The 25,230-nt window shown below is 34.0% G+C and overlaps 1 protein-coding gene across 1 annotated transcript in view; it reads left to right on the top strand.

Annotated features, from left to right (window-relative positions):
• The window catches only part of SPIN1 (spindlin 1), a 49,081-nt gene that overhangs the window by 20,046 nt on the left and 3,805 nt on the right, over nt 1–25,230 (top strand). Inside the window, exons 2-4 of the mRNA XM_044662113.1 lie at nt 7,031–7,079; nt 19,423–19,676; nt 20,566–20,799. Of these exons, the coding sequence (XP_044518048.1) occupies nt 7,031–7,079; nt 19,423–19,676; nt 20,566–20,799 (537 nt within the window). The remainder of the gene's footprint in view (nt 1–7,030; nt 7,080–19,422; nt 19,677–20,565; nt 20,800–25,230) is intronic.

The following is a 25,230-nucleotide window of genomic DNA, read 5'->3' on the forward strand; positions in this document are numbered from 1 at the left end:
AAAGGGGAGGGAAGAAGCGCTCCCGCTGGACAGAGGGGTATGTCATGTGAGAAATGTCCTAAGATGTGGTGGAGAGGGGGGAGGGAGCAGTGCCCTCTAGCATGCATGGCGTAGGTTAACTTGGTAAGACAGATATGTTTTATATGGTAAGGGATTATGTTTTGTATGGCCATTCCATTTAGAGAACACTTGCTCAGGGGTCATGATCTGTAGGCCTTCTGAGAGAGGGTGCACAAAGGGCATGGCCTTCCAGAAGCCTTCTGCTAATAAAAAATTAGAGTATCTTCTTCATTACCTTTCTGTCTTTAAGGTATCACTACTACTGTTGTTTTCAGACTCTTCTCTGTGTGCTTCTTTAGGGGAAAGAGGAAATGTAGATCAAAAGACCATATTGCAAAATGCTGGCTTATAGAGTTATAGAAGAAATCACTAAATATATTGTATTCATTTTACTTAATAACCTAATAAAATTTAATTACTGTAATTCTATTAATTACAGTCCAATATAATTTAGAAGTAGATTATCTTTAAGGGAATAAGTTCACAATTAATATGTTTAATATTTACTGAATCTAAGATCTTTAAAGGACATGAAATTTAAAACAGTGCAAGGGTACTTGTAATCCTGAAAAGTCTGATTGAAAGACATTTTATATATATTGAATTATGATTTTCATATTCAGAAACTGAACATTTTTTGAGTTTCAAATTCTTAATATTGAACACAACTCAAAATTAAGAGTCATTACTTTCAAAAGCAACATGCACTCATTTTTCCCTTGAAACAAACATATTTTAGTAAATCTAGTTGAGAAATTAAAAGTATTTCTTTTTACTATATAATTACTTTCTCATTAAATTAATGTGTCTTTTTCCTCTGGCCCATTTCAATATGGCTAGCATTGAAAAAGAGAAAAGAAGATACACATGAATAAACAAATTTTATTACAATTCTGTAAAAAAATCTCATTTTTACACAGCACCTTGAAATGGGACATTTTCACTTCATTTATAAGCATATTTATAATTTTTAACTGATGACATTTTAACGAGGGATTTTTTTGGTGCATTACTTTGAAGACTCAAACCTTAATTCACTTTTCCCACAATTCAGACTGTTAATGAGATTTTTTTTAAACCCTTGTACTTCTGTGTATTGTCTCATAGGTGGAAGAGTGGTAAGGGTGGGCAATGGGGATCAAGTGACTTGCCCAGGGTCACACAGCTGGGAAGTGGCTGAGGCCGGGTTTGAACCTAGGACCTCCTGTCTCTAGGCCTGACTCTCACTCCACTGAGCTACCCAGCTGCCCCTGAGATTTTTAACAGTATCTTTTTTTCCTCTTGGTTGATCAGAGCAAGGCGTAAGCTAAAACTAAAGATGAATAAGATGCAGATAAATAAAGCAGACTGGTACAAAGTACTAATAAAAAATTAGAGTATCTTCTTCATTACCTTTCTGTTTTTAAGGTATCACTATTACTGCTGTTTTCAGACTCTTCTCTGTGTGCTTCTTTAGGGGAAAGAGGAAATGTAGATCAAAAAGTACAAGCACATACAGAAGTAGGAGATTTGGACAGAAACAAGTCCTTTGGCTAAAAATACTAAGCTTGAGGATCCCCTTCAATTTTGTCTCATTTTTTCCTTCATTCCCTAAATTACTACAATTTGTTCCTTTTTATATCATTCTTATATTTTTCTGTTACCACTGCTTTCCTGTTCTAGGATTTCCTGTTCTTTTTTGTGAGCAATAGGTGCCCAGGGCCATCATCTTTTCTTTTTGATCTTTTCTTGAAACATCTTTGTGCTGTATGCCCTTTTTTTTATCTCAGTAGTGCCAGAGACTTAATTCCTTCCTTTCTGCAACAGGGAACATTTAAAGGATTGTGTTTCTTTGCCTTAGACTTACAAACTGTCTTTTCTGTTAATATGGGTTCAGTCATTTGGCCAAAAGAAAGGTTGAATAAAAGAATGGAGGCATGGGGCTTATAACCCATGTAGGAGCAAGGTGTTGCACATAATTCTGCCCCCAAGAGTATAAGCTCTCCTTCCTACCATAGTTGCTTTAGTAAAAGACACTGTTTCCTTTCCCATGTTATTGCAAGCTTCTTGGCTCAGTATCCTAGATTTCTTTACTGTTTCCTTTCTACTATGTGAGATATTTATAGGTTTATATATGATGTATTTACAAAAATGCTGAATTAAAAGCATGGTAAGGTTAACCTATCCCCCAGTCTGGAGTCTAGTCCTCAGGCCCATCTATGGTACCAACTTTTTAAATGGAGAACTAGGCAAAAATCTGAGCAAAACTGCTTTATTAAAAGAGCTGCAGGTTATACAAGTCAGAGTCGACAGACTCCCAGTATAGTCTGAGTCCCTGAGTCTTAGGTTTATAAATTTTATAAGTACAGGCAGTGACTCTACATTTTTTAATACAATGACCAAAACCCCCCCATCCTCTCTTTCTTAGGTGACTTATTTATGAAACTGCAGGGCTAGAGACCTGGTTTCCTTAGGCCACAACCTTCAAAGAATGTGGTAAAGTAAGGGGAAGTATATGAGGTGTACAAGATACTTAATTAAATTTCTTCATATAATATTGAGATATAGAATACATTTTTCTTATGTTACTAGGAGAGCACATTTTGTAAGTTTTTCATATTGAACTTGTAATTGCTTATATTAGGGAGCATTTTTACGTACTTATGAATGAGAGTTGTCGTATTCGTTTTTAATACCTTCTCCTTCAAGAACTTACTTGTACCATGTGTCATTTGAATTTGAAGCAGGAAATTAGGAGAGAAGGTAAGCACATTGATGACGAGGAAAGTGCCTTGCAGCAGAGACAAAAACCAGAAAACTAAAAAGGAGACAGAGAAAGTTAAAGGACATAGCAGGTTGAGATCATTTAATTTTCAAAATTCAACTATTTGCAGAATTTATGTTCCAAGTATGGATAATTTCTCAGGTAACCTAAGATTTTCTTGTAAATCGAATCAACATTATTTAATAGCATGATAATAGCATGGCTCCTAATATCAAACCATCCTCGCCTTTTATAAATGACTCCCTACTTCTTAGGACTAAATAAATAGTTACCATTCAGAAATTTGCCCTGATTGGCCTAGGCTGACAACATTTTCATTGTATATGAAAAGTATCAAATGACTATGGAAACAAAATCCAGGATAGAAATTCAATGATGAAAAAGAGGATTTATGGGCTGTAATGATTGGGGATGGCTTCCTGGAAGATTTGAGCATGGAAGGGAGCAGGGTAAAAGCTAAGGAACAGCACTTGGGGCTTGTAACAGGAAAGAAGTTTGGAAAACTAGTTTGGGGCCAAGTTGTAAAAGCTTTAAATGATAGAGTAGTTGATTTTTTTATCCTACCATTAGTGATGAGTATGATTTTATCCTGTTAATCAGTAATGAGTCTAAGGATCTGAAGTTACCACCTTATTGGAAGAAAGTAGGTTTGATGGATAATGAAAAGTTAAATTGTAGACATTTCAGTTTTCTTGTCAAAAATATTGAAGTGGTTTGTCATTTCCTTCTCCATCCTATTTTACAGATGAAACTGAGGCAAACTAGGTTAAGTAACTTCCACAGGGTCACCCAGCAGGAGACTCAGATAGAAATTAAAGATGTCATAGAATGTTAAGAGCTGAGAGGTCTTAGGGATCAACACTCATTTTTCTTCAGTTTAGCTTATGATGATTATTACGTTTAAGGTGGGGCTCAGCAAGGAGATAATGAAGATATGCTTAAAAATTTTGTAAAGTAGCTCTGCTCCTTAATATTCCTTGCTTTGGGCAAGTAATTTGATATCAGTTCCTCATCTGTAAAATGAGAAGTTTAGACTTCTTGGGTCCTTTGTAGCTCTTCTTATGCTATGATCTTATGATACTCATTGAAATTTGAAAACAGTATAAATAGAAGTGATAGTTGAAGCAATGATTGTGTAACCTCTATGGGAAGTAATTATTTTTTTTTTCAGTCATTTCAGTTGTGTCCAACTCTTCCTGATCGCATTTGGGGTTTTCTCAACAAAGATATTTGGAGGAGTGGTTTGTCATTTCCTTCTTCAACTTGTTTTACAGATAAGGAAACTTGAGACAATTAGGATTAAGTGACTTGCCCAAGGTCCTACAGCTAGTAAGTGAGGTCAAATTTGAACTCAAGAAGATGAGTCTCCTAGACTCTAGGCCTGACACTCTCCTATACTGCCCTGAAGTAGTTATTATATAAAGAGGAAAATGTCTAAGGAGTGAACTTTTAGTATATACAAGTGCTTAGAATTAGGAAGAGCCAGCAAAGGAGTGTTCAGAAAAGAGAAGAGAACCATGATTCTGTAGTGTCATGGAGCCAAAAGAGAAGAGAATTTTAAGAAGGGGAAAGAAAGGCAGATCACCAGTTTTGAATGTTGCAGTAAGGTAAAATAAATCATTGAAAAAACAGCCACATTATTACAAAAAGGTCCCTGGTGATTGAAACAACTATTTCTTTGGGGTAATGCTAATGAAAGTCAAATTGTGGGCAGTGAAGAATTGAAAACAAAGTGTAATTTGAATAGAATTCAAAAGGTTATTGCTATCTTTTGGAAAATTTAAATAACATTGACTTAAAACCTATTTACTTTTTCATCTTAAAAACATATCTTTTTGAGAATTTCTCTTTTGATTCAGTTGCCTTATAACTAACTTCTTTTAAAAGTTTTGATCTTATTGGTAACTGTAATTTTGAATTTGTCATGACAATTTCCATGTTGACAAATGAAGCTGCACTGGATTCTGAAATCAGTGTAAGAATAAGAGGAATAAATTGGTTGGAAATTATATGGAATGTGAGGTTTTATAATCAGTATTTATTTCATGACAATAAAAATGTGAGGTGCATTTTCATCTTTATTGGATTAAATAAAAGTCACATTTCTTTTTTTACCAGCATATCAACACTGATTTCAGCACAATTTTCTACACTGGTAATAGCACCATTTGCCTTTGACATTTAGCAGTACTTTTCATTTGTGGTGGTTTTCCTATGTGTAGTTGTCTGTCTGTAAATCCTATTTATCATTCCTTTACTTTGAAATATTCATTATTTTAAGTTTCTATTAAAATAATAAAGTAAATAATTTTTAGGAATTCTATTAAAATAAAACTTTAGAATCCCACTCTTACTTTGCTTTTGACAACTTAATTAGTGTGCCCTCAGAAGAAAGTTTTCTCTTTTTTTAAAAGCAAAAATAAAAATATCTCTAATAACTTTTAAAAGCACTCTTTTATGTTTTAACTCTTTTCTTTTTAAGGTTTAATTGGCATGGGTGTAAAAAGGAATTCTTTACTCCTTTTCTCTAATTTAACGGGGGTCCTGGAGCTCCTCTTACCATAGAGATTAACAAACCCACAATGACAGGAAGGTAGGAACCAGGGAGCCCCCTTTAGGGCCACTATCAGTTGGTCAGGGCTGTCAGTTGCTGACAGTTAGGGAAGTCAGTTGTTGACAGTTAGGGCTGGCAGTTGGTGACAGGGCTAGCAATTGCGGGAAGTTGGCTGCTGGGCGTGAGTTGGTGGTTGGTTGCTGGTGGTGTGGGCTGGTGGTTACTTGGGGGTTGGGAGATAAACATACATACATATATATATATATCTATTGATTCTGCCTTGTGAGCTAAGCTGAAGGGTGATCAGCTGGGCTTTCTCTAAGGGCAGTTGTAGATTGACTTAGGCATTTTTAGGCAATAAACTAAATTGTTAAGCTACTAGTTTTCTTTTCTCTGGCTTAAAGGGATTATATTAATTTACAACTCTACTTTATTCTCATTAAAACTTAAATTAGTAAAAGCTGCATTCTCATTTTGTCAAAACCCCTATTTTAACCCTTACATGGGGAATATGGAAATATATATTACATGAAAGCATTGACAAAACCTATATCAGACCTATTTATCCCCTTGGGAAGAATGAGAGGCAGAGAAGGAGGGTGAAAATCTGAATTGCAAAAGGTCAGAAAACAATTATCAAAATTTGCTTCTACATGTAATTGGGGAAATTTTTTTTGTAAAAATTGTCTGGGTCTCATCAAAGTCCATTATGTATGGACTTTGTATCAGTTTCAAGGCAGAAGAACAAGTAAGGGCTAGGCAGTTGGTATTAAATGACTTGCACAAGTCTCACAGCTAGGACATACCTGAGGTCAGAGTTGAACCCAGGACCTCCTGTCTCTAGGTCTATCTATCCACTGAACCACCTAGTTTCTCCCAGAATATGATTTTTAAAATGTTGCATTCAGACCCAATACTTAAATCGATCTGTGATCTTATTAATATTTCACTGCAGTGAAGTAGATCATAGGCCATCATTGTCTATCCATTCTGTGCTGCTATTGTCAGTGTCCATGTCTTCCCACGAACTCTCTCTATAAGGAGTTCATTTAGTTTACTGGAAACCATTCTCAGCAGTTGATAATTTTGTGGATAGAGAGAACACTGGGCCTCTAATTTGCCTTCACAAATTGACAACCATATTTGATTCCATATAACAGCCTATTTCAGATGTTTTATTTTTTTCACTCTCCCTATAACCCTGCTACTTACACACACTTTATTTTTTTTTATTTTTTTTTATTTTGCCAGTAGAGCTTCACTTTTCAAATATTTGAAGATATCTGAAGTTCATTTCCCAAAGTTACAGGTTAATATAGCTTTTAACTACTGTTTTACTTAAGGTTATTTTTCTTTCTCACTCAACAACATTTTTCTTTTTTCTGGAAAAAGAAACTTACCTTTAGTGCAGATATAGATGGTTATAGTAAAAAATATGAAACAATTTATAAGTATCATTATTACTTTGGACGAGCAAGTAAATACATTTCATATTTTACTTAGCCATTAAAGTTTAGTTTAACAAATCATGTTTGTTATCAATTTTTGGATAATTAAATGTTGTACTTTTATTGTAGTTTAACTTATAAATTAGTTTTACCTTTTCATGTTATTTATTAAGTTCTCATTTTCTTTACATATGTCTTTTACAGGACATGCAGGTGTATCTGCCAGCATGATGAAGAAAAGGACTTCTCACAAGTAAGCATTTTATAAAATTTGATTATGTCCCAACTATCCTATTTAGGTATTTACTTATTTAGGTGTTGTATAAGTCGCTGCTTATAGCATATGCTTCCATTCCATCTTGTTCAGGGGCACTCAAATCTCTATTCACTTTTACAAGAATGTTGCGTGTAATGTTGAACATAGAACTATAATGCCACAATTAACTTTCAGACATTACTTCTTGATTTTTCTTAATGGCTTTGGGCAAGTTACTTCCCTTTTTCTTTTAGTGTTATCTGCTTCCTGTTCCACAGGGATGTTGCAGATTAACCAGGTAATTAATCTGTTTGTAATTGGTAACCTTACTAGGATTATTTTTAGGTTATTAAGATTGTGTGATATTGATGTTAAATTATTGGAATTTCGCCTATGAAGCTAAATTTTGATATAGGAGCTTTAGTTTTTGTTTTTTAAAACCCATCCCATGCACTTTAGAATCAGTACTGTGTATTGGTTCCAAGGTAAAAGATTGGTAGAGGCTAAAACAGTGGAGGTTAAGTGACTTGCCCTGGGTCACTTAGCTAGGAAGTGTCTGAGGTCAGATTTGTACCCAGGATTTGTCTCTAGGCCTGGGCTCTCAATTTACTGAGCCTCCCAGCTGCCACCTAGCAGTCCCCTAGGGATTTAGTGTTTTAAAGTTCCTTAAGTACCTTGTTATGTGGCAGTCTTATAGATACTCGGATGACTATAATAAGGCACTGTTACAATGAATATGTTGTATATTACTAATCTTTTTCTTAGGTGAGATAAAGTTTAACTTCACTTATTGCAATGAAAGAAAATTTTTACATAATAAAGTTTGAGACTTATTTTTATTTTGTACTTTATGTGTTAGAGAATTGAAAATTATCAGCATTTCTACATTAATATTTTTCTTCATAAAGATTCTAATGCTATTATATTTTCTGGTTTTGCAGGCTTATATGCTATATCTAGAAAACATAAGGATCAAAATATACATATTCAATAGAATTTCTTAATTATATAGTACTTTTCCATTTATCTCTCCCTCTGAGTTATTTTCTTATATTTTATGTGTTTCTTGTCCATTTGATATTTTTGGTTTAAATTTTATAATTTAGTTCATGTTTAATACCATTTAACTTTTATTAAACTTTGTTTTTTTATTCTTAACTTAATGAACATTAGTTACAGTAAATAATTCTGCATACGTGGTAGAACAGAGAAGACTTCTTTTAAAGTGTATAATCAGTTGATTATATTTCTTTCAAAGCTATCCTGCTTGTCTGGTATTCCTTTTGTTCTTTTCTATTGTAAAAGGGTGCCTTGCTCTAACTTAACTGGGGAAAGAGCTCAGTGGACAGAGAGCCAGGCCCAAAGATAAGAGGTTCTATTACCATGGAGACCAGCCTACAGTTAAAGGAAATAGAAACTGCTCTCAGAGAGGAAGTGATGTAAGAATGACAGTTGGAGAGTGAGAGATAAAGGAAAGGTAGGAAGTGTGAGAAGGGGCCCTTCACTCTAAGGTTTCCTGATGGCAGGGTGCTGCTGGCAGTATCTGGTGACAGTTGGCTGCTGTAAAATCTGATTGAAGTAGAGTGTGTGGGCTGGTAGCTGTCCATTGTTTAGTGAGTTAGAATATATAAAAATAGTGTATTTTTAGCCTGGTTAGCTAGGCTGAAGATTTATTAGTGAGATTCTCTCAAACAATAGTCTTTAGATAATTTATAGGTTGATATAAGAAAATTTAGGTAGTAATAGGGTAGATAAATTTCTCTCTCTTATCTTTTCTTCTTTACTTTTTTTTCCTCACTTAAAAGAAAAATTTGTTGAACTGGTCTCCTATTTTTGTCAGGCTCCTAATTTTAACCCTTATATTTCTTGGCGAGCCAGCTAGGAGTTTGATTAATCTTTTAATCTTCTGTTCTGATTATTTTCCTAACTTGTTTTTAAACTATCCCTACTGGAGTGAGTTAGAATTTTAAAGAATATATAGGCAATTCAGTATGGTGCTGGAGATCATGGCACATGTTGTGAAGGAACAGTTTCTGGCCTATCTCAAACAACTCCCATTCCCTGAGAGCTTTACCAAGCTGGCACAGCTCACAATTTTAGATTGTCTCCAGTTATTACTGTTTCTGGGATTATTCATTCTGATAGGATCCTTACAAATTCACCAAATTTACCAAATAGCTTACTTTTTTCTCTCCAACAAGAAAAAACAATGCAAAGATAGCTTAATGGAGACTCAAATAGAAACCTTGAAAATTACAAGTTTCAACTAGCCCAAATTATCTCTCAACTTAATGAAACTAACTCTCACTCTGCCCAACCTGTCTCTCTTTCTGTTCCTATTATTCTTCCTCCTTTCATCTACTCCAAGGCAACTCAAGCAGGAAACCAAGAGGAGAAAAAAGAAGTAATCTAGCTACAGGCCTATTCCCCTTAAGAGAAATACCCAACTTTAATCATAAAGAAGAGTTAGTTTCTCTGTAAGATATCACACACCATTCACCCCTCAAGATTTTGAGAAATTTAAGCACCATAATCCTTCTTTTGAGGATGAGCCATTAGTAGTTATCAAAAAGCGACAGAATATTTGACAAAAATATGACCTCACCTGAATTGACTTTGAGAATTTATTGTAGGCATTTTTAACAGACTCAGGGAAGGGGAGCAGTTCATTGGCCTCAGCAAGACCCATGATGGAATGTGAATAATGAAAATGAGTACATGAAACTGTTGGGCTAGGGAGGCATTACCAAGAGCCGTGAGAGCATGTTCTGACAAACCTAGTACCTGAATAAAATTTGAAGATCTCAGACAAAAGATTGGTGAAAATCCTTCCCCATTCATGGACAGACTTATTGAACTTGGGAGGTAGATATATAGACCTGGCTCTGACAAGAGAAAGGGATGTCAGACTGATAAGAGGGCTGTTTGTGAAAAAACTGATGCAGGGTGGTCAAGGACTATTTTAAAACCAACTGTCCAAATTGGTCTAGTATGGACCTTGAAGGAATTAAGGAAAATGGCAGTATATTTAAGATAATGGCCATGAAAAGGGAGATCAAGATGACAGTGACTTGGTGGAGGCATTAAGGAAAGAAATAAGAGTATTATGGGGAAAAATTGAAAAAGGAAATGCAAATTATGGCGTGGCCATGGCCCCTTTGAGAGAATCTACAAATCATATACCAACATGTTAATTATGCGGAAAAAGGGGTTACTTAATGTTAAACTGTAGAAGCTAAAATCAGGTATTCAGAAATAATGTAAACTTTAGGAACAACAACTATTCTAGAAATAATAACTATAGAAATGCATTTAGAAATAATAATCTAAACGAGGAAAATGAAATGTATCAGAAATGAGGCTTGTTCACATAACATTCAGAATGGAAATCCCCCTCAATAAGAGGAACCTCAGAGAAATGGCCAAGGACCTTTGTGAAGGTTTGAGAGGGGAGAAAGGACTCTGGAATCAGAGACTTAAACGTTTGATTTCCCAGACACTAATATTTTAACACCAATTATCCCAGTCCATTCTCCCCCAAATAGTAATTAGCCACATGTACCTTTGATAGTCAGAAATACTTGTTAGGATTGTCTTTTACATACTGGTGCCTCTAGATAAGTGTTAATGAGTACACCTGATTCTGATTCCATTGGCGCTATGAATGTAATAGGGGTGTCAGGAGCACCTCTGAAGGTCCCAAAGCTTTCACTTTGAATAATGTTTGTAGGACCTCTATCAGTGGGACATTCTTTTCTTCTAATGCCTAACTCCCCAATAAATTTGTTAGGGGAGAGACCTTTTGTGTAAACTGAGAGCCACAATATCCTGCTCTTAAGACGGCACTATGGTGCTAGAATTGCCTTAGGAATCTTTAAATTTGCTCCCTAAACTTCTCTTGGATAGTCAGGAGGTAGACAAACCTTCCACCTTTGAAATACCAGCTGATGTACCTGAATCTCTCTGGTCTTCATCTTCTGATGTAGGCCTACTTAAATCAGCTGTTCCTGTTCAAATTAAGACAAAAGGTGATCCACCTCCTTCTATTCCTCAGTATCCCCTATCAAAAGAGGCAATTGAGGGAATTACCCCAGTAGTAAATTCTTTAATTGAACAGAAAATAATAATTCTTTGCAAATCAGAATATAATACACCTATCTTGCCTGTTAAAAAGCTGAAATTAGATGAGACTGGAAAACCTGTCTGTTGATTTGTACAAGATTTAAGAGCTGTAAATAATCATGCCATCAGAAGACACCCTGAGGTTCCAAGTCCATCCACAATTATTTCTTCTATTCCTGGTACCACCAAATATTTTACAGTAGTAGATTTGTGTTCCGCATTTTTCTCAATACCCATTCATGAAGATTCCAGAAATATATTTGCCTCTAAAGTGTGTATAGTATGCCCCACCTGTCAAGCAGATAACTAGCATGCTTTTCATGGAAAAGCTTTTGGTGGACATCCTCTGGCTTACACACTTTTTGAACATTTATAAATCGATTTTATACAATGCCAAAGTCTGGACATTATAAATTTTGCTTAGTCGTAGTAGACCAGATGGCCAGAAGTGTTTCCTGCCACACAAGCTACAGCGACTTTTGTAGCCATGGTGCTCTTAAAAGAAATTATACCTCGTTTTGGCCTGGAAGCACAGATTGATTCAGACAGAGGAACTCATTTTATTGTACCATATCATAAGACCATGATAGGAAAACTGTGTACTACTGAAACTCATTTGAAATAGCCTGAGACTCTCCCTCTAGCTCTATTTTACCTTCAAAGCAGGGGAGATCTACACGTTTCTCCTTTTGAGATGCTTTTGGGTCATCTGCCTATGCAGGCTAAACTTTCCCCACCTGCATACATATCATTACGGGGGTGGGAGGGTGATGGGGGAATGGGGGAAGATACTTCTATTGCCTCCTATATACAAGATTTGCAAATAAAAATACAAGAACTTAAGGAATCCAGAGCCATTGTACAAGCAGAACCTATAGCCTTTTCCAATGATTTAAACCCAGGAGATTTCCAGCACATAGGAGCAACTCAGCCAGGTTGGGAAGGCCCATTTCAAGTACTGTTCATCACCCTAATAGCTATAAAAATTGGCGAAAAAACCTCTTGAATACATTGTTCACATGTGAAACAAGTACCTTCCATTGAAACTGATTGACTGTATCCTGTCACATGCATTGAAGATAAAACTACAGAGAAACTGGATGCTATTTTCACTGACATTGAACTCCTGAATTTATATTTTTAATAGGATATATTTGATTTTATTGTAATTGAAGCACCTGATATCAGTATCAATAATTTGTTTAACAGCTTTAATTATGTTTAACTAAAAGGTGGGAAAGGGATTTCTATACTTAAACTCTAAAGGGCAAAACCACAGGGCAAGGGGAGGACTTATTCTGCTCTAAACTAAGTGATCCAGCAGGCAGGGCCCAAGGAACAGTGCAGTCTCTGGGAAGCTGATTCAAGCCTGGTACCAGCCAGCCTTGAACAGCATAGCTATGGATCAGAGGGGTGGCTTTGAGGGCTCTCACAGTTTTCCAAAGATGCTCACTGGATGCCAAAATCCTAGGTGGTCCAAGATATCCAAGAAGAAAGTGTGTGCTTGAGATGCTGTCCACCAGATCCCAAACTTCTCTTCTTGGTGCTGTTCTGTTGTTGCTGGAAATGCACCTCCACTCAGGATCCCAAGGAAATCAGGAAGCAGAGTCTGAGATCTCCCTGGGCTGGCAACAGTTTGCCCACTACTAATGGAGTCTCTCTCTCAGGGCACACACACTTCCTCCTCCTTCATTCTATCCTAGAATTCTCCAGCTCCAGCCTGCTAGATGAACCTTAATTCTTAATTAATTACTACCTAATCTTCCTCACAACAGTTGTGAGGTCAGTTAGATTTTTTTTCCTGTCAATGGCTTGCTCCCCTTTTCATGGAGAACTTGGTTCCCCTTCTACTTACAAGTATTGTCTTTCTCCTTGGTCATTCCTGGACGTACACAAATAGTACTCAGTTGAGAGAACTCTGGTTTCACACAATGGTTCTAGTTCTTAGTATTTCTGTGACCTTGGGCAAATTATCTAACTCTGCTGAGCTTTCCTTTTCTCATCTGTAAAAGAGAGAACTTGGACTTTCTGATCTAGCAAATTTCTTACAGCATTGAAACAAAATCTATGAATATGTTGTCCTGATACCTCCAAACCATGTTGACTTTTTCCCCCTCATAGCTCTGGTGTCTATCTGTAGGAACTCATTAACATATGAAAAAGGAACTAATGCAGAGATGAAGTTAGGCTGTAAACCCTTTCTGGTGATTTTCACCACTGACCTAAAAAGGGTTCTTTGTATTTGAGTAATAAAAAGGTTCTTCAGTTTTAAGAATTTTTAACTACATGTTTAGTAAATATTGGTTAAGTATCTATTCTGTCTAAGGCACAGTGCCAGGTACTGGAAATACAAAGATGAAAAATGGCCATCCTAAAGACATTTATGGCTAATAAAGTAGTGAAAATGAAGAAGGCGCACCCTCTATTAAGTTAGGAAAAGGCTAAGTACCAAGGAGAGAGGTCAAACAGTGAGGGTCTTAAGAGACTGAAGTGTAGAAATGAATAAATACATCATACAGATCTGTAAGTTACTATATTTTCTTTCAACATAGAGGTTTTCCTATCATTTAACAAATAAACATTTATTAAAAGCACTTGACTTTAATCCTAGGAAAGCCCTGTTCATGTATGTGTAAAATCAAGTGGTGTAGAATGTATTGTGCTAGCTTTTAAGGAGAATAAAAAATATCTAAGACATAGTTCCCATCCTTAAGTTATTGGAATCTACTAGGGTGAGATAAAACATGTATATAAATAACTATAATAAGTACTTATGTGCTAGGTATAATGCATTTTTTTAAAAATTCACTGATGCCATTTTTACTATTTCTGTCCTAAAAGCTGAACCACATTTTGATAAACATTTACTAGCAGAAAACTTATGTATAATCACAGTGTGATATATATATGTGTATATGTATATATATATATATACACATACTGTCTTAAATTCATATCATTACTACATCTTTATTAGAAAAAGTTCTTCTGAAGTAAATACAATGAATTTTAACTTGTATTTTATGTAATGCCATATATATGTGAAACATTCAGTATATGGGGAGTATGGTTATTTATATTGAGTCATATTGTGCATTTTATTTGCTAAATATCAAAATACCAATGGTTAATATATATGTAGAAAGGTTCCATTTCTCTTATTCCTGATCCTTTAATGTTTTTTTCATTACAGTTATATAAAAAAACAAAATACAAGGGCAGTCATCCAGATTAATGGATTTATTCTATAATTAACAGTTTATATTTAAGGGGAAGATCCTCTTTGCATCACTACTGAATTTCATATTCTTTAACTCTTACCTTCTGTCTTAAAACAATATTGTATATTGGTACCAAGGCAGAAGAGTGGTAAGGGCTGGGCAACAAGGTTTAAGTGACTTGTTCAGGGTCACACAATTAGGAAGTGCCTGACCCTTGAACCTCTTATCTTTAGGCCTAGCTCTCAAATTTTAACTTACTACTTGCCCAGTCAACTTAAAATTTATTGAAACAATAACTTCAGCAAGTTGCAGGGCATATTGAAAACTCATATTAAGTCATCAATATTTTTTTATAGTACTAACAAAATCCAGAAGAAAAATAAAATAAAGTTAAATACAGAAAGTAAAAACTTGAGAGTCTACCAGTTAATATACACTAAAAAGGACTGTTAAAAAGAAATCACAGAACATTCATCATACATATAAAGATATCAAATAATTGGGGAAAATATTGTTCCTGGGAAGGTTGAACCAATAAGTTACCTAAATTTATTTAGTGCCGTTCTGTTAATAGATAGCTAGAGGGAAAAAATGATTGCTACAAAACATCATGATTCTTCAAAGGAAATTAAAAGGGGAAAAGACAAAAGAAAGAAACCTAGTGGTACCAGATGTCAAAGTAGAAAATAGAAATCTTTAAAAACAGTTGTAGGTATACTGATTAAGAATCAAAGAGGTCAATCAGTGAAACAAATTACATAACATTATATTCAGAAGTAAATGAGCATAAGTAACCTACTGCTTGATAAACACAAAGATCCTAGACCTGTTTGTATAAAATCTTGCTATTCTATGATCAAGGACACATGACAAAACCAGTGGAAATGTGCATTGGCCATGGGTGGAGGGAGTGCGGGGGGGGGGGGGTGAAGGGGAAAGTAGGAGCATGAATCATGTAACCATGTTAAAAATGAATATTAATAAATGTTTAAATTTAAAAAAAATCTTGCTATTCTACAAAAACTGCAGGAAAATGGTAATGTGGTTTTGTAGCCCAAAGTCTCATACTCATATACAGAAATAAGATAAGCTTCAAATAGACTGGTGACTAATATAAAGTGGTGGCATCTTAAATTAGAAGAGTCAGGGAGAAATTACCTTCCAAATTTTTAAAATAACATTCATTAATAATCAAGATCATAAGAATCTCAGAAAGTAAAATGAAGTTTTTATTACATAAAATTTAAAAATATTTTGCTTAAATAAGTCTTGTCTAATAGATTTGAAAAGAAACCAAAAACTTGGGGAAATCTTTGCAAGAAGTTGAGTTGATAGTCTCATTATTATGTAGACAACTGATTCAAATGTGTAAGAAAACAAACCATTCCCTAACTGAGAGTCAAGGGATATAAACAGGCAGTTTTGAGAGAAGCAATCCAAGCTTACTGTAACTGTATTTTTTTTAAATGCCAGGTCCTTAATTAGAGAAACATAAATTAAAGGAATTCTGAATTTCCAACTGACATCCTTAAATTTAGCAAAGTTGATTAAAAGGGAAAAAAGTTTATAAACTCTGAACGGAACTCTGGGTAAGATATAGGCATTAATGCTTTGATGGTGATACTATAAACAAGGCTAGCCATTTTAAAAGACAATTTTGAATTAAATGTCAAAGATTACTAAAACTAAGCATACTGTTGACCCTAGCAGGCCACTACAGTATTGACTGCTCATCCTAAAGAGGAAAAGGACCTATATATAAAAATACAACAGCTCTTTTTGTGGAGATAAAAGACCTGAAAACTAAGAAGTAACCCATCACCTGGGGCCTGGTTGAGCAAATTATGGTATATAATTGTGATAGAATACTTTTTTTTTTGCTGGTTTGCTGTACTACTTGTCAGTTTGTTAAAATTATTTGTTATAAGGAATGGCTCTCTGGTTAAGGGAAGGGTATATATCTGGAAATAAAGATTTAAATCTGGAAGCTACCAATAAACATTTTTAGAAGAAAAAAATGTTGCTTAGAACTTAATAACTTATCCATATAATTCAAATTTTGGATTTTTCATTCCTCACTGATAGATGAGGAATTTACTGTAGCAGTTATATCTTCCTTCTAATAAAAATGTAGATATTTGAATACCCACTGGACAGATTTGAGACCTGTGATATCTGTTATATCTGTAGATTTTATCTGACAAGCCTTTAAACGGAAAAGGTGGTTTTTTTTTTTAATTACCTTTTTTGAGAACTCAAGTGCTACGTGAAGAGAAAAATGTTTTTGAAATCTTGAAGCTAGTTTTTTATAGAGGAGAAAGTGCAGTATTGGTCATGAAGTCAGGAAGGCTTTGGTTTACATATTTTTTCATACTTATTAAGTCTTGTGACTTTAGCCAGGCAAGACACTTAGCATAATATGTGTCACATTTTCTCATCTGTTAAAATTAGGGAGTTAGTTTTGATGTCTCTAAGTGCTAAATCTAAAGCTTCTCATGATCACTTTTGAATCTGAAAAGTTTGGCCAGTAAAATTTTACCTCATTAATAGACATTTTAATTATTTGCATAAGCAAAAAACCTATCTGATTTGTAGTTTTCCCTTTCCACACTGGCTTTGGGGAATCAAATTGAATCTCTTAACTAAAGAGACTGAACTTACAAAGTTCTTAATGACAATGCAGATTTTCTAAAGGTCAAGAGTTTTAGAATGTATTATACTTCTGCTAGGTTTAATAAGGGCAAAGGTAAATACTTTGAAGTATTCCAAGAGTCATTTCAAAGCAGGTGACAGCTAATTTAGTAACCATTTGGCCTATATTAATAAAAAAAAACCTTAGGGTTAGAATGTCTCAAGTTCAATAAATGTCCTTGAACTCTTTACCTAAACTTTCATAGTAGTCAAATTTTAATCATTGTTCAACTTTAATAACTATGTACATTCACTTAATCAGCATCATAGGACTTAGTTTTTTATCTGAAATTTTAACAATATATTAATTACTTCTTATTAAATGTTTTTTTTTTAATGGTATCTCTTTCCCCCCCCCCTTAGTTTTCTGTTTTGTCATTTATTGGCATTAGGGGGGAAAAAAGAACACTGTTTTTACCTTATAGTAGATAAAAGTAATCAGTACTTTTATCCCAATAGTTCCTGGGTTTTAATATGTTATTTTATATAGTAAAACAATTTATGTAAAATTTACTTGATTCATTATTGCATTTTTATACTAGCATTTCTTTTATTCAAAGAAGCACTTCAGAGCCAAGCTTTAGTCATGTGAAAATAGAGAGAAAAAAGGTTTTCCTGCTCTGTTAATGCAAAATCATATTCAAAGCTTGAAAGCCAAAGCCTGGACTAGACAATTAATGTTAAAATTCCATGTTTGTGAAGACATTAGAGGCTACTAAGGCCTTTGCATTAGGTTGTGCATGATTTTCTAACATTTTAGTTAATTATTCCCTTTAGCTACAACAGTATGGGTATACAACATACATGTTTAGCTGTTTAGATTTTTCATATTAAATGTCTGGTGCAAACATAATTTGGTTTTATATATTTCAGATCTCAATTCTTATTTCATATCTTTGGCAGTAGGGTGGCCATGTTACCCTCTGAGCTTCTTTCATCGTCTATAAAATAGGAATAGTAATGCCTGTATTATCTACTTATGGGGTTGTTGTAATGCTCAAATCAGATATTTTTTGCACAATGTTTTGCACAAATGTTTTTGCAAAAAAGTATTATAAATATTAGCTATTGTTATTAGTGACTCTTTGAGAAACTATAAACACCCTCATACTTCTTCCCAGTTTGCCTGAGTTGCTTTGTAACCTTTTTCCATCTAAAACTCAAGCTTTGGTTTGGTTTTCATCTTATTTGCCTTCACTCCCTCTCCTATCTTGATCCTATTCCCACTCTTGCTCATCAAACATGCAGAGTACTTTGTACAAGTATAATTGGGAGTGGTACATTCTGAAATGAAGATGTAGGCAATCTGAAGATTCAGTTGTGTTTGTGTTGACTGCTTTTTAATTTCATAACAATTTCTATATGTTTTATGTAATTTTCAGCTTAATGTAAGGTTTGCAAAATTCTTTACATGTATTAATTTTATCTGATTCTCACAACAACCCTGTGAGATAAGTGCTATTATCCTCTACATGAAAATGAAGGCTGAGAGAAATTATGTGCCTTGCTCATTGTTACATAGCCAGTAATTATCTGAAGCAGAGATTAGAATTCATGTTTTTCTGATTTCATTGTCCTAATTTTCCTTGTTCTTTCCACTGCCAAACTACTTTTCTACATAAGAATATTTTTCTTTTAATGAAATGTTGCTATACTGAGGTTTTTGTGGAGTTTTTAATAAAGGCTGGAATACTTCGTCACAGTTAGAATGTATACAATTGAATAGAACTATATTCAAACTCTTACATTGTTACCATTTCTGCATAGAATACTCTGAAATGAAGGGCAGCCAAATACAATAGTGGGTAAGAGGACAGGTCATGGAGTCAGGGAGAACTGAATTTAAACATGGCCTTGGAAACTTATTGTGTGACCCTGGGCAGATCATAATTCTTTTTGCCTCAGTTTCCTCTTATGGAAAATGATTTGGAGAGGAAATGACAATCTAGTTCATTGTCTTTGCCAAGAAAACACCAAATGAAGAATTTCATCAGAAGTTAGGTATGACTTAAACAATTGAACAAACTCTCTAAAATGGATAGTTTGCATCCCCTTAACACAGGGAAACTGATGAAACTTTGCTAGCAACCATAAAAATTTGAAAAATCACTGAAATTTATTTGGTATGATATAAAATTAGAACTTTTTCATACCTTGTGAATAAAACAAATGGGCAAAACTCATCTGTGTGATCTATGTATGTCACTCCCCAGCGAGTGCATGTTATACAAAAACTTTACTGTATAAAAATGAATATTCCTGAAGTGGTATATTATGTGTATATATGTGTGTGTATATGTATACAGAAAACATCGAAGCAACGTGGGACCCAGCAAACCTATTTCTCAGCCCCGGAGAAACATTGTAGGATGTAGAATTCAACATGGATGGAAAGAAGGGAGTGGACCTGTAACTCAGTGGAAAGGGACAGTTCTGGATCAGGTTCCTGTAAATCCTTCTCTCTATCTTATAAAATATGATGGATTTGACTGTGTTTATGGACTAGAACTTCATAAAGATGAACGAGTTTCAGCACTTGAAGTCCTTCCTGACAGAGTTGGTAAGTTATTGTGAATATATGGGGAGAGGGGTATAAATGGGACATTAGGAGAGTATCTGGAGTAGTATATGCATCCTTAATCTTTGAACTTTTAAAAAATTAAGCACTCCTGTCCTGATCAGTTTGAATTATTATTACTATTTAGACTCCTCCTACTGAAAACTTTGAAGAGTTTTTAAAAACATCTTGGAAATTACATGTTCCTTAACCAGTTTCTCAAAAATGTAATTTGATATGTTCCTTGCTTCCTTTAATATTAGTAGTTAGAAAAACCTGTGAAGAGCTGACCTCACCTCATTCTCATTTTCTTAATTTAACCCAATATTTCTGACTTGATTTCTCTAACTTCATAACAAATACGATGTTCTTCACTGTAGAGAATAGTCACTATTTTCACAAACAAAAAACAGTACACATTTCACTGAGGCTGCTAGTATAAGACTGAAAATACTGCTATAGGTTAAGATCTATGATGCAAATGATAAAATTTGGAAAAAGGAAGAGATCTAAATGTATTTTTTAAGCTATTATATGTTAGTATGTGTGCTGCCCAAATAAGCACCTATTAAAATTATGTCAAACTAATAGATGTAGAAGGAAAGTAGGCATTTTAGGATTTAGCATTTCAAATCACTGGGAAAATGGCATTATATTAATTTTTAATAATGCAAACTTTTCCTTTATTCAGAAAGTTTTAACAGTATTGAAAATTAATTTTAAATTTAATTTATTAAGTAATTTTAACTTTTCCCTTACTTAGAATTATTTGAAGTACTGTTTTATACTTGGGGCATTTTTTTTTAAACATTTAAGTTTCAGATAAGACTCAGTAAGTATTCTCCAGTAATGTTCAATAAAACATGTATTATAAAATATTAATGTTTTTCAGCATCATCTCGAATCAGTGATGCCCATTTGGCAGATACAATGATTGGAAAAGCAGTGGAACATATGTTTGAGACAGAGGATGGCTCAAAGGACGAATGGAGGGGAATGGTTTTAGCTAGAGCTCCAATAATGAACACATGGTTTTATATTACCTATGAGAAAGATCCTGTCTTGTACATGTACCAGCTTTTAGATGACTATAAAGAAGGTGATCTCCGTATCATGCCAGATTCCAGTAAGTATGTTGGGGGGCTTTTCTTGATTTTCTTGATGGAGATTAAAGAAAAAGAAAGCAAGAAACATTAAAAACAAAATACTCAACTTGAGGATTGGATATGTTTTGAAAGAGTAAAGACTTCTCACGCCTTCCTTTATAAAAAATTAAGTACATTCTTCAAAAACATTATCAAAATTTAATATAATTGTTGCTGATTATGCATGTCACTTTCAATTTTTGTAATATTAACTAAAAGGATTGTGCTTTAACTTTGATAATATGATACCAATATTGTTGCATTTGACTTTAGTTTTATTGCTTTATAATGTTGTCCTTTTTAAAGTTATTCTCAGTGTGCATATTTTTCTTTTTGCTTTACTTCAAAATCTATTACATTTCTGTACTGCAGTTTGTTCAGCCATTTTCCATTAGTCAAAAACATACTTTGTTATCACAAATAATACTTCTATGAATATTTTTGTTTATATGAGTTTTTGTTTTGTCCTTTGGGGATAATCCAATAATGTGATCTCTGGATTAAAGGGAATAGAGAACTTAAAAACTTTGAGATTTGATTTTTATATTGATTTAGCTGGCACATTATGTTGTTGGTATGTAATTATTCTCCTAGTAGTAATGAATACTTTAATATCCAGGGCTTTTAGATCTATCTGGTTAGTGTCCTCACAAACATCTGCATATCATGTGCATGTTAAAGCCAGCACAGGTTTATTGTAGGAAACTTTACCATATCACTATTCAAAGAATCCTTAAAATAAGCACTCATCCTTTGACCCTTGAGTCCTGGGGGTAATATGTTATATGATTTCATTCATAGTTAACTTTTCTTAAAAGTAACTTTTCCTTTACTCCTATTTAGTATATCAGAATCTCATCTCAAGGGTGAGTCCTAAGGTTTTGGTTGGGAAAGAGGTTAAGAATTATTTTCTTTTTAAACATTCAGAGCCAACAGTAGAGCACAGACAGCACTGGTTATCATGATATTAAATAAAAATTTATCCCAAACAACATAGGTAATGATAAATTAACAGCCTTTGGCCAAACAATGTTGTGACCACTAGAAAAGAAATAGAATTCAATATTTAGACTTTTACCAGTATTCTAAAGTAAAATAAGGACTAAAGTTTAAAGTAACATTTAAACTTTTGGGTGTTAAATCTTCCTTTTGGCTCCAAGTTTAATCTCTTGTTATTTACATAGTCTTCCCTAGAAAATATTCAGAGAAAATCTCTCTTCAGTTTTTGTACATATCTATGTGACCATAAGCAAGTCATTTATCTCACTCATCTTCTAAAGAAAGGTTTGGATTATAAGCCTTCTGAGAGTCCAGCTCTTTTGGAAAAAATAATAACAAAACCATAATTCCAGAATTATTTAATTATTTTCATTATCAGTTTGACAGCAAAAATCAGTATTCAATGAGACAAAGTTCTGCGTCTTCTTCCCAGTTCTGTATAATTTAAGAATTTTTTCTCCTCTTTTTTTCCACATACCTCCTGCTTTTTCAGGGTTGAGGGGTGGGGGGACCTCAGGTTGAGGAGGGAAAAAGAAAAAAGAAAAAACCCTCGTGACAAATTATCTTAGTCCTAAACTAATTCCTACATTTTCCTTGTTTTATTCCATTTTACTCCATTACCAGTCTGTCAAGTAGGTAGGTAGTATTCTTCAGTACTGGTTCTCTGAAATCATAATTGATCTTTGCATTGAACAGCATTCTTAAGTCTTTGAAAATTGTTCATTTTTACAATGGTGATGTCAGTTAATATTCTTGCCAGTTTTCTCTTCAATTATGTCTTAATTTCTTTACACAGCATATTTGTATCTTATTATATCTTACAAATCATAATTTGTGTAACCATTGCCCCATTGATGGGTATCCCTTTAGTTTCCAGCTCCTTGGTAGCACAAAAAGAACTGTTATAAATATTTTTGTACATACAAAACTTTTTTTCTCTTTGATCTCTTTGGAGCATAGTGATAACTCTGCATTAATTTTATACACTGTTTAATATCTTCTTGAACATAGTTCCAAATTGCTTTTCCAGAATGAATGGCTCAGTTTGCATCTCTGCCAGCAGAGTATCAATATACTAGTTTTCTCAAAGGCCCTCCAACATTTGTCATTTTCCTTTTTTGTCATATTGACCAATCTGATAGGTATGAAATAGAGGCTTTAGAGTTCTTTTAATTTGCATTTCTCTAATTATTAGTAATTTGGAGCATTTTTGATATCTATAAACTTTCACTTGAGAACTACCTTTTTGTGTCCTTTTATTATTTATTAATTAGAGAGAATCTTTCCTTTTTAAAAAAAGGTGTGGACTATTATAACTATAGCTATGTTTGTATCTCATATCTATCTGTGGGAAATCATGCTAATTAAAGCAATCATTTCCTTAAGAAATTCAAAAATTGTTTCTAAAAAATAGAAAGTCATTAAAATGAACTTCATAGGAATTTTATAACACTGGAGGACAGTGGAGGACATCCATATGAAAGATTCCTTGGATTTAAAAGTCAAGATGTTTTTTCCTCAAACCATTATATGATCATGAGCAGATTATTCACACTTTTTGACTAAATGATGTCAAAGGTATTTCCAAATTCTAAATCTTTTGATCCTATCATAGTCATTTCTAATGTTTTGAGTCCCTTTAAGAGTTAGGTGTTTCAGTGATTTCATTTTGAAGGGTTAAATCATTCCTAGCTCTGTGACCCTGGGCAAGTCACTTAACCTCAATTGCCTAAGTCTTGCCATTTATCTCTTAGAATTGATACTAAGGCAGAAGGTATGGGGTTTTTGTTTTTAAAGGAAGAAAAGAATAAAGAAAAGTTAAATCATTTGTGAATTTTGAGGATGAAATGGAACTGACTTAAGATCAGATTCAGGAGTAACCTAGTTTTCAATAATAATATATAAATTATATAGGTATGCTAATATAAGCATCTGCTTTTGAGTTCCCTTTGAATTTGTTTTACTTGAATACTTTTAAAATTGTAATCATCATATGATTCTTCTTTTCATCTCTTCATATATTTTCCTTATTTTCTTTATATCTCCAATATTTTTATTTCTAATAACATAATACATCCATTACATGCAGTTATCACCAATTTATTCAGCCATTTCTCCCATTCATTTTATCGTGCTATTTCCATTTATTTTGTTATAACAAAGCTTCCATGAATATTTTCATGCAAACAGTTTTTACCTTCTCAGTAATGCCTTTAGGGACTACCCCCCAGTAATGGGATCTCTAGGTCAATGAGCATGAACAACTCAATGTATATTTCCATCTTGTTTTCTTAAAAAAAAAAAAAATTCACAGCTGCTCTAGCAATGTAATATTAGGCCTATTTCTCCATGTTCTTATCAGCATTAACACATTAGCCCATCTGGTTCTTAGTTAACATCTTTTAACAGGACCATATTTTGCTAGATTGGTCCTTAGGCAGTAGATTCACTTTATTGCCAAGACCATACTCTTTCCAAAACAAGTCTTTCCAGCTTGGTCATATATAGTGGAACTTTTGTTCCAGTGCCACAACCCCGTAGGGATGCAGGATTACCTCCATTAATATGGTGAATGTTAAGGTAAAACTTTTGCAGAATATTTATACTCTGTAAGCCATTGTTGTCCCACCAGAAACTTCATTTGGATTATGTGTATACTCAGGCTTAGATTCACTACTGACCTCATATAGGAATATGAGGCCTCTCCAGATTCCATGTTCTCACTGTGGCTCTAGTCCCCCACCCCTCATTACTCATCCAGGCCCTCACCCTTTTCACCACCCTTGTTCTGGCTTCATTTGGTTTTTCCTCTTTTTCCAGTATTGGCCCTGTAGTTGCTAGATCAATTTTACACTACTCTCTATTAGATTATCCACTCCTACCTCCACTTTTCCTTGTCATGCCTTGCCAAATCCTGAATTGCTTTCATTGCCTGCCTTAGATAAGCATCCTTAGATGCTGTTGAATGGTCCTATAGAGTCATTAAACCATGGCCACTGCTTCACTTTAGCAAGGCAATCCTTTGATTCTCCCCTGATTGATTTACTTTTGTGATCCCTAAAGATGCTGTTTCAAACTTTCTCTTTTCATATCTATTACAGCATTCTCTTCCCTGTCCCCACAATCATGAGAGAAACTTCATTCATTACTTTTTTTAAAAAAAAAACTTTTCAAAAGCTTTGATCTCCCTATTTCTTCCATTCTCAGAACTTCCCCAAAAAAACTCCTACTTGACCCTACCCTCCCTTTTAGAAGGTTGTTCTATATCTTTATTCCCTTTCTTATTAAAATTAAAAATCCTAGAGAACAAAAGAAAATATACAATTATTGCCTCCATTTTCTTGACTTCAGACCTCTTCACTCAACTAAAACTTCTGTCTCCAAAGTTACCAATGGTCAAATCTGATGGTGCT

This window comes from Gracilinanus agilis, chromosome 1 (genome assembly GCF_016433145.1).
Source record: "Gracilinanus agilis isolate LMUSP501 chromosome 1, AgileGrace, whole genome shotgun sequence".
Taxonomy (NCBI): Eukaryota; Metazoa; Chordata; class Mammalia; order Didelphimorphia; family Didelphidae; genus Gracilinanus; species Gracilinanus agilis.